Source organism: Anneissia japonica, unplaced genomic scaffold (genome assembly GCF_011630105.1).
Source record: "Anneissia japonica isolate Jap-2015-1 unplaced genomic scaffold, ASM1163010v1 scaffold6149_len160064_cov168, whole genome shotgun sequence".
NCBI lineage: Eukaryota > Metazoa > Echinodermata > Crinoidea > Comatulida > Comatulidae > Anneissia > Anneissia japonica.
The window spans coordinates 3,166-12,833 of NW_022740685.1; the positions used below are offsets into that span (position 1 = coordinate 3,166).

General features: G+C 33.9%; 2 protein-coding genes across 2 annotated transcripts in view; both read left to right on the forward strand.

Annotated features, from left to right (window-relative positions):
• Positions 1-9: 9 nt before the first annotated feature.
• LOC117118311 lies at positions 10-3,245 on the forward strand (the record flags this gene model as incomplete). The annotated part of the gene is made up of 5 exons (XM_033262882.1): positions 10-159; positions 2,194-2,298; positions 2,559-2,622; positions 2,768-2,860; positions 3,230-3,245. Coding segments are annotated over 5 exons (428 nt in total), but the record flags the coding sequence as incomplete, so codon positions are not given.
• A 47-nt stretch (positions 3,246-3,292) lies between these two features.
• Positions 3,293-9,668, forward strand: part of LOC117118316 (adhesion G protein-coupled receptor L4-like) — a gene marked incomplete in the record, with an annotated part of 23,725 nt that continues 17,349 nt past the window's right edge. The window contains 3 exon segments of the mRNA XM_033262886.1: positions 3,293-3,390; positions 3,905-4,016; positions 9,235-9,332. Of these exon segments, the coding sequence (XP_033118777.1) occupies positions 4,002-4,016; positions 9,235-9,332 (113 nt within the window).

Here is a 9,668-nt window from a genome sequence, read left to right on the forward strand (position 1 = left end):
CCATTATAGATACCAAAACACCTACTTTATATATACCTGACACGACTGTGGAATCTGACGGGGATTTGTCTATAACCACCCTTAATCTCACTTTAACATCGCCAGACGATACGACTGTGGATTCTTCTGAGATTACTAGTACTACAAGTTCGAGGCAAGGTTAGTACAGTAATTATCATTATCATTTATATTATTATTGTCTTTTCCAAGCAGGAAAAGCAATTGTTTTAATGCAATGGATTTAAGGGGAAACACCCCTCACCAGATATTGAAAAGACGGATCAACTAGTCTGAAAGGTACAAGAAAAAAATTAGTAAAGTAGAAGTAAAGTGGAAATTGCAACCAAAAAAAATCATTAAAAGGTATAAAAGTAAAAATCAAAAATACTATACTTAATAATACTAAGATAAATTAGGAAGTAAAAAAAAATGAAAATTAAGTTCACAAGTAACGCGACGTTAGAGAAACTCGAATTGCTGCAATGGTATAGTAATCTAATAGCGAGGCACACCGAGACTCACATTACGCGGTATATGAGTCGATCCTGTTTAGGTCAGTGCATATTTAGTTCATCTACTTTAGGTGTTACAGTAATTCAGTGATTGAAAGCCAAAATTATTCATGCATATCACTGTAAGTTTGCGTTTAACCTAGCAGCAGTTGGTTTAAACGATTTAGAAAACGCGAATTGCGTTTATATAATTTAATCAATTGTCCAAATAATTGTCCTCATAATTATTCAAACCCTACTCTGGATCGTCACCAGAATTGGATCATTTCTTCATTGCACTATGGAAAACCATTCTGGAAAGTTTCAGTTGATCCATTTATAACTGGGACGCAGGGCTGTAGCCACGAGAATTGAAGTAGCCAGGTTGCGAGTAAAGCGAACAATGAGGCTGGATCCAGATGGCCGTTATGGGCCCCTGGTCGAGGTTATGTTTACATTGTATAGACCAAACTTATTGATGTTCTGTAGTAGCAATCTAATATAAAAGTATGTTTTGAACTACCATCAGGGCTATAGTGGAGCAAAGCAATTGGCTACAAACACTTTAAATTCAAAGCAAGGAGGTTTACTGTATTCGAGAGAAAGATTGTTACAGCATTGTTATTATTTTAGTATTTTGTCTTTTGACATTAACAAATTTCGGATTATGGCTTTACACAAATTATTATTTGTGGAGGTGGAGAAGAAATGCAACGTATGATAGGTATGACGAAAGAAGCGACGGTAGTAAATGAACCACCAGATCGTGTTTTAAGGTTGCGGAATGAATGAGTGTGCGTGAATGTTTTTGGAAGAAGGAGAAAGCTATTACATGTGTGGCTGAACTGTGTTCGTTGAATTATGGTAGGATAAGAAAACAATCAAAAATTTTCGGGGAAAAATACAATTGTACGATATTATTTCTTTAATAAAATAGTATTTTTTAAATAAAATGTACAATGAAATGTTGTCACTGACAGAACAGGTAATGATGTCAAATTATTGTAGGCCTATAGCATCAGAACATTGATGATGATCAAATCATGGAGGTATAATCGACACCTCTTGCCAGGTTTTGGTATGTTGGTCCCTGGTACGCATAGGCCGCGGCTTGGTGAAAACGTGCATCCTAGTTTCTTAATCAATCAATGATAAATCAAAAGAAGAAAATAATGTAAATTATCATTAACCATTCACTCCAGAGTTCAGAGACGTGTGGTTCCTGAGTTTGTCAAGAGGAAGTATGTTGAGTCTAAGCATACAGGTGGAGTTTAGCCCTTTATTTCAGATTCGAAACCTAATCAATTAACTTGTGGTCTGCTAAAAAGTGGTCAGGTTGGAACTTGACCAATCTTACCGGTGGCTACGGCCCTGGGACGTTAGCAATTTAAATGACCCTCAAAATCACACAATAAAATGTTGGATCGTCCCCAACACACACCCATTTCTTATATATGCACATAGTTTATTTGGGCAATGTTTCAAGGCGTTTAACGTACTAAAAGTGACCAAAGTGCCGGTCAGAAAAACTTCTTCGAAAATGTATCCACGTTACAATGAAGAAATTATTCAATTTTAGTGATAAAATGTTCCTTCCTCAATTAATTCTGACTTGAGAAAATAAAAGAATATATTAGAAAACATTTTGACATTTAGATTGTTTTAAAGTATTAAAATACACCAGTTCAACATTGCATTGCAGTTCAGTTAACTTTTAACTTGACGGAAGATACTACTAAGTTGGCTCTAATAGATGAACCAAACAGTATCACAATCTCTGCCAGAATTTTTGAAATAATAACAACAGGTAGGTCTATGTATTATTTAAAGAAAAAGTGAATAATTCTTCGAAAATTCTATTGAACGGCAAATACTCAGTATTGCATTGCACACTTCAATGCTATCATAAATTGAAAAAGCCATGAAACATAACCCCTTTTAGTTTAAATCATTGTAATTTAAAAAATATGCCTGGGCCTATACTACTGAATTTATGAATTTATTGATACTGCTGTACAGTATATAGAATTGTTTATCCCTTTATGACTTTTTCTAATTATTATTTAGACGGACCAATCATAGTCTACGTAAATCTAACTGTAGTTGAGGAATCCACTCTTTTTAAGATATCGTAAGTAGTGCGACAATTGTAAATTGGCAATAAATTATAAACCGTTTACGAAGAAATTCACGGTATAATGGTATTAATAGTACATTCTCACGTTAGAGTTTTAACATTACGTTTTTTTTTTGTTTTTTGTTTTTTTTTTACACAGTACTGGAGAATTAAAAATCACATCTGATATCGTGAGTATCGATATTTACAGGGACGGCAAGAAAGTAAATATCGATAATATCCAGATAGATGTGTATAAGAGACAGACCCTACTCTGGATCGTCACCAGAATTGGATCATTTCTTCATTGCACTATGGAAAACCATTCTGGAAAGTTTCAGTTGATCCATTTATAACTGGGACGCAGGGCTGTAGCCACGAGAATTGAAGTAGCCAGGTTGCGAGTGAAGCGAACAATGAGGCACTCTGTAAATTAAAGACCACTTTTACGACAACAGGGGCGAATACATAACTTCCTTGGCGAAGGTAACATGTACCACATGACAGACTATTTTCTATACAGTATTTACGGATAACGATGACGTGACACATAGATGGATGGATGGACGGACAGACGGATGGATAAATAAGCACTATTATCGCCTTCGGGGTATTTGTCCAGCTTATTTGCATATTGATCATCGTGGAATGGAATTTTTCTAGTAAACTAAAGTAATAACATTTTTCCCCTAAGCACTCAAAATTAGAAAATAGTACGGATGTGATTCAAACTATAGTACCGTTGTGTTACTATACACAGAGACATGAAAGTTTCACATCAACGTAAGTAAATATTTCGATAATATTCTATAAAAAGATATAGGAGTAGACTTGTATAGCTTGGTGGTTAAGATGCTTGTCTTCCAGTCCCATGGTACTTGGATACAATTCTTATCAGTTGCAGGATATTTTTTTTATCACGTCCAAAACATTTTCACTCCCTATACCTTATAAAGAGACTTAGATTGTGTAAGTGTTTGTCTTGTGTTGTGAAGCATACGTTGAACATACGTTGAAATCTATAATTAAAATATATGTATATATACTGTATATATTTATATATATATATATATATATATATATATATTTGTATATATATAGGCCTCCTTATAATTATTATATATAAATATATACAAGTATAATATGAATATAATATATATAGGTATTATATATATATACATAATTATATATATAATATATATATATATATATATAGGCTATACCAAATTATACACTATTAATATAATGCTGTATTGTTTATTTACACTTTTATGTCCGATCATTCACATTTCACAAGTGAGTGGTCAACAGAGGGTTGTGAAACAATATATAACAACAACTTCAAGAGCAACGTGACATGCAATTGCAATCACCTGACATCATTTATCTTGCTGATGAAACCCAAACAGGTAATATTTGAATATACTTACAACCATAGACTAAAGCTTGGTTTCTTGTTTACGTAAAAGTCAGAATTTCTTAAGATTCTTAAGACATAAAATCCCGACGTCAATGACGTTTGCCTTGATCGTGTCGGGCCGCAGATAAAAGAGCGTTTTTCAGTCCCTTACGAAAGTTGGAAATACGAGTGAACTCAATCCACAGAGTCCTACGAGCGCCTGAATGTTACTTTAAGTTAAAGCTTGGTGTTCCTACTAGGACGCAACACAACGACGCAAAAGCAACGTATTGACGCAAAGTGACACAACACGAAGTTTTATGTATATATGTAAACATATGTTTAAATATATTTAAACATGGGTCCCTACTAGTAGACTCTAAAGTTGATTAAATATGCATTTTAAACCCATAAATTGTCATATTTTTTGGGAGCTTCGCCCCCTAGAACATTTTCGAAATATTTTGAGCGACGTCCGACCACTCCCACTTTTTTTTTGTCGGGGACATCGGACATCGGGAAATTCCTGGCGCCACTCCTGATATTAGGCCTACATTGATTTAAATATTTATCTGAGTTTAACATTTGACTTTCATTTTAGCTTTTTGTTTTGGTCTTAATGTACAGATTATTCATATTTATGTTATGGAAATATATTTATCAGATCTGCATAAACAAAATATAAATCCCAGATTTACGAAAATATGAAAATGTCATACAATTTGTAATTAAACATTTATGTACTGTATATTTAATTTAATATGCCAAATTAATACAATTAAACATTACCTTTTAAAATAAGGCATAGGCGCAGTATTAGACCTATTAGATAATATTTACATTAATAATTACAGTAAATAAGTGTAAATTGTATATTTACCCAGGTCTAATCTAGAGGCTTATATCTGTGAAAAACGTATAATTGTTGATTCATTATAATTTTTTTTTTCTGCAGTCAATTAAATTGAAAGCATTAACTGTACAGGAGGCTAACCCAGCCATGCCTGTGATAAGATAGTATTCAGAACACAGCCCAGTGCCACCCTACAATACATTGGTAGCCCTGCAATCAATGATAATTTCATAAGGGATTTTGAAGGCTTCCCGTGAAAATCATTGCGTTTACGCAGCGGCAAGTGGGAACCGTATGCATTTGGTTACGTTGCGTCACGTAAGAAGTGTAAATTTAAATTTACGTAAGGAGTTGGGATACGAAATTTCCGAAAGAGTATTTCTTTAAGTTGCGTTGCGTACGTTGCGTTGTGGCATTTTTTTTTTTGCAAATGGGAATCAAGCTTTAATTTTTCTTGCGATACGACGACATAGTAAATGGCGTAATTTGTAGTTCTTACGATTGGCTGCCTTCTTTCCCACTAATTGCATCCTTGGTGCCGGCCCAGGATTTTGGCGCGAATATTAGATCTCTACCTTTATTTCTGAGCTGATACCGGAAATGTTACCAAACATCTAGCAATCACATGGATCATTGCAAAGAGGTTACTTTATTAAAATACAAATAGACCTATCGATGAATTTGATGCTTCGAAGATTCCCTGAACATTCGTGTTTCACCATCAAATTTTAAATCTTGGAAATTCATTAGACATTTATTTTTACTTATGTGCAGTAGGTGTGACTATAATACCCTCTATTAAGCAATTAGTAGAGCTGTGCATATAGGCAACTAGTAGAGCTGTGCATAATACACTATAGGAAAATTATTTTACGAAGATTAGATTTAATGCTTGACAAATTTTTGTTATAAAAAACACAATTAATAACTATTTATAATAGAAGAATTTTGTTTGTAATGCTATTTGGATAGACATTCGTCAAAGAAGTAATCTTTTCTTAAAGCATTTGAGAGAGAATACAGAAATCGCATTTCGGTCGGTGCAGACAGGTAAAATGTGCTACGGCCTAGTAGGCATAGTAGGCCTAGTAGTTATTTCTATTAAACATTCAGTTTGTCTAGTAGTTTGTCCATTGATTTAATGAATGAAATCAATGAATGAAATTAATTTTTCATACTTAATATTGAATTTGCTTTCTTCGGGTTCTAATTAACCTTGTTTTACAAAAGTAATCTTCAATTACAATTCAATTTTCATCGCGGTGCGCGGTATCTTCGCGGTGACGAAAAAATGAGGATTTTTTTTTTTTTGCACATGAACCTAAACAAAAATTCAAGCCAAACGTCCACTAATTGAAAAATTAGTGGACTGTGGGGGATAGGCAAATAACGTTGGGAGTTGCAGTGATGACGTCACGATTGACTTATAATAAGCAATTTGTAAAGCTCCGCATAGTACACTATAGGAAAATTATTATATGAAGGTTAGATTTAATTCTTGAAAAAAATGTCTGTATATTAATATTTTGTTATCATTAAAAAGAAATATGAACAAAGGTGTCAGAACATTAAAAATAAAAATAAAGAACACTGCCTCGGCAAAATTGTTCTGGTTCTTATAAAAAATTAGACCTATGAGTATATATATTTTATGTTATAACACACCTAAATAGATCCCAGTCATTTGATTAGTTGATTTCGTACCACCTGACACTAGTTATTTTCCCCATTTAATCGTTTTTCCCCTTTTAATCGAAATTTTGTTTCACCGTGCACTATATCCACCCGTCCACTGCACGTTGCCTATAGATACGAAATGACTTCAACCTAATACAATCTTTTGATTGGTTAAAAAGACGCAAGACTGATTTTTGCCAAAATCCTAAATCCTATGAAACGCCAAAAGTGGCACAGTGGAAAAGTCAAGTGCAGTGGAAAAGTCAAGTGGCGCAGTGCAAAACTAAAGTGGTGCAGTGCAAAATTCAAGTGGCACAGTGCAAAACTAAAGTGGTGCAGTGCAAAATTCAAGTGGCACAGTGCAAAACTAAAGTGGCCACTTCTGCACTTGACTTTTGGCGATATTGTATGGAGCGCCAATTTGCCATCAAAATGTAAATAAACTCATTTTTACTAGGCCAGCATCATTATTATTATTACAGTACTTCGTTCTCGTCGGGAACATCCCCCTATCGGGGACCTCAGCCCCAGTCGGGAAAATCCTGGTGCTACCCCTGAATCAAACTGTATTATCTTTGTCTAAATTTTAGACAAAGATAATTCCATACACATTCTCAACACTATAGTGTCGCATCAGAGCATGACATTTTCTTTCTTTTATTGAATGTTCTTCTGGAAATCAAACTTTATTCGTATGTTCTACCTCCTTTTTAAATCACCATTTGAACATGCAATTAAATTAGTATTCAATTCCTCAACTATACTGTAGTACTTTTTAACCAAAATAAAGGCAATACTGTGCTCATAAATAAAACCTAAGGCAATGGCAGGCGAATTCAAGAAATAACAGTACCGGTAATAAGTATAACCAATATTGTACTAATATTATAATAATACAACAATACATATTGGTGATGGGCTATGCGGTATGCCCGAAACATGTCGTATAAATAAATCTTACTGAGGCAGATTACAACAGATTGTATATATAATCTCCGTCGTTAGTTTGAACCAGATCATGAAGACGAAATACACACGTGAGCAATATATATGGGTAATCAAAGACACTAGGTTACAAACTTTTATATTACTTATACTTAGGATATATATATATATATATATATATATATATATATATATACATACATATTCATAAGATTTTTACGAATGGTTAACGTGTTTGCAGCTAGAAATCAAAATATAATTGTCTTTATCCCGTATATTTCATTCGTGTGGGAAATGTTTAACCTTTTTATTTATTTATTTTGTTTTTCATGTTCAGGTTTAATTTAATTACTCATTGTAACTTAAATATTGAACGTAACTAATGAAGGGTACAGAAAAGTGACATTGCCTAAAAAGGTATACCTTGACAATGGCCTCTTGGGAAAAGGACCCTAACCAAAACTTAACATGGTGTAAATAAATCTATCGTCATTCACATGAAAATAACATTTAACAACATAAAATTATTGATGATGGTAATGGTCATAATAATAATTAAGACCGTCCAGACGCGTGCACAGCTCTGGAAGAAATATATCGTGGCACCATTCATAAATGTCTTACCACATTGAGTTTAGCCCTTCGCGGCCCCGGCGTCTTATCGCGTGTAATAATAATAATAATCATAATAACAGTAATAATAATAATAATAATAATAATAATAATAATAATAATAATAATAATAATAATAATAATCTAGTCTGCACATGGCATCTGATTCGATTGTTCAGATAATGATGATTATAATACTACTACTACTACTACTACTACTACTACTACTACTACTACTACTACTACTAATAATAATAATAATAATAATAATAATAATAATAATAATAATAATGCAGTCATTTATAAAGCGCTCTTACTCATCAAGGATACTGTATCACAGCGCCTTACAAAACAAACGTAAAAGTTTGATACATTTCAGAACTGAAAATGACTCTTCAGGGAAGATTTGAACTGTTTGATTGACGTAGATCAAACGTGATATTGCTGAACCACATAATAATATTGTGTTTTCCTTAGCGACGGATGGCAGTAGTGACGAGGAAGATAATTTTTTTCCTGGTCTTATTTCCCATGAGGACAAAACTACAGGTGGTACAGACTATATAAATTGAAGCATGTAAATAGGCCTAGGCTATATTAATATAATAATTAATTATTAATAGTAATGTGTATTTATTAGTAACTCTACTGGCTCTGTGTGTAGGCCTATGCCTGCAGTATTTTTTGTAACTCTAAAATAAAGTTATGCCCTTAACTTTATTGATATGTTACCGTATAGCTTCCACGCCCCGTTCGGGCTTCACCTTCGGATGACGCTACGCGTCATCACCAAAATATCCTACATCTTTTCCTCTTTGAAATGTTGGCAGGTTTATAGATACTTAATTGCACACATAATGAAATGAAAAAATATTATATAATAGGACATACGTATTATTTGATTAAAAACAAATATGAACAGCGCTTAAAAAAAATACAGGTTATAACTACTAAACAGTTGCCGGATCGATTTTGGCGTAGGTGGACTACATTTGAAAGGTACTTTTAAAGCCAAAATCGGTCCGGCGGACCGATTTTGCCCCCCGGACCAAATTTTCCCTGACAGACCTGTTCAGAAACTCGTGTTGCTGGTGTTTATTTCGATTACTGTAACATGAGGTATAACTTTATTACCTTTCAGATAAATGAGAACAAGAATGTGTCACAGCTTACAAACGTTGGCGTTGCAATTTCGATTTTTTTTCTCGCCGTTACTCTCGTTATCATTTACAGTTTCAAGTAAGTTGGAAGGCAATTCATTCAAGTATTGTTAATGCTACATCAGAGAGATCCAGTGGCGTATATCTAGAAGTCTTAAGGCTCAAAGTTAAAGTGGAGTGGGGTGGGGGCCTCGATGATCAGTTGAGAGGCGCAAATTCGCAAAATAAGGTGATTTTAGGTGATTTTTAACTACTTGACCGTGATTTTTGGGAGGGTGACTGGGAGTGAGAGCTGTCTCTTATACACATCTAGATGTGTATAAGAGACAGATCCCCAACTTCGCAAATGCCACCCCAGTAATGGCGCCGACAATAGAGGGCGACACTCAAAAATGTTCTTTTGGATAGGTCTATA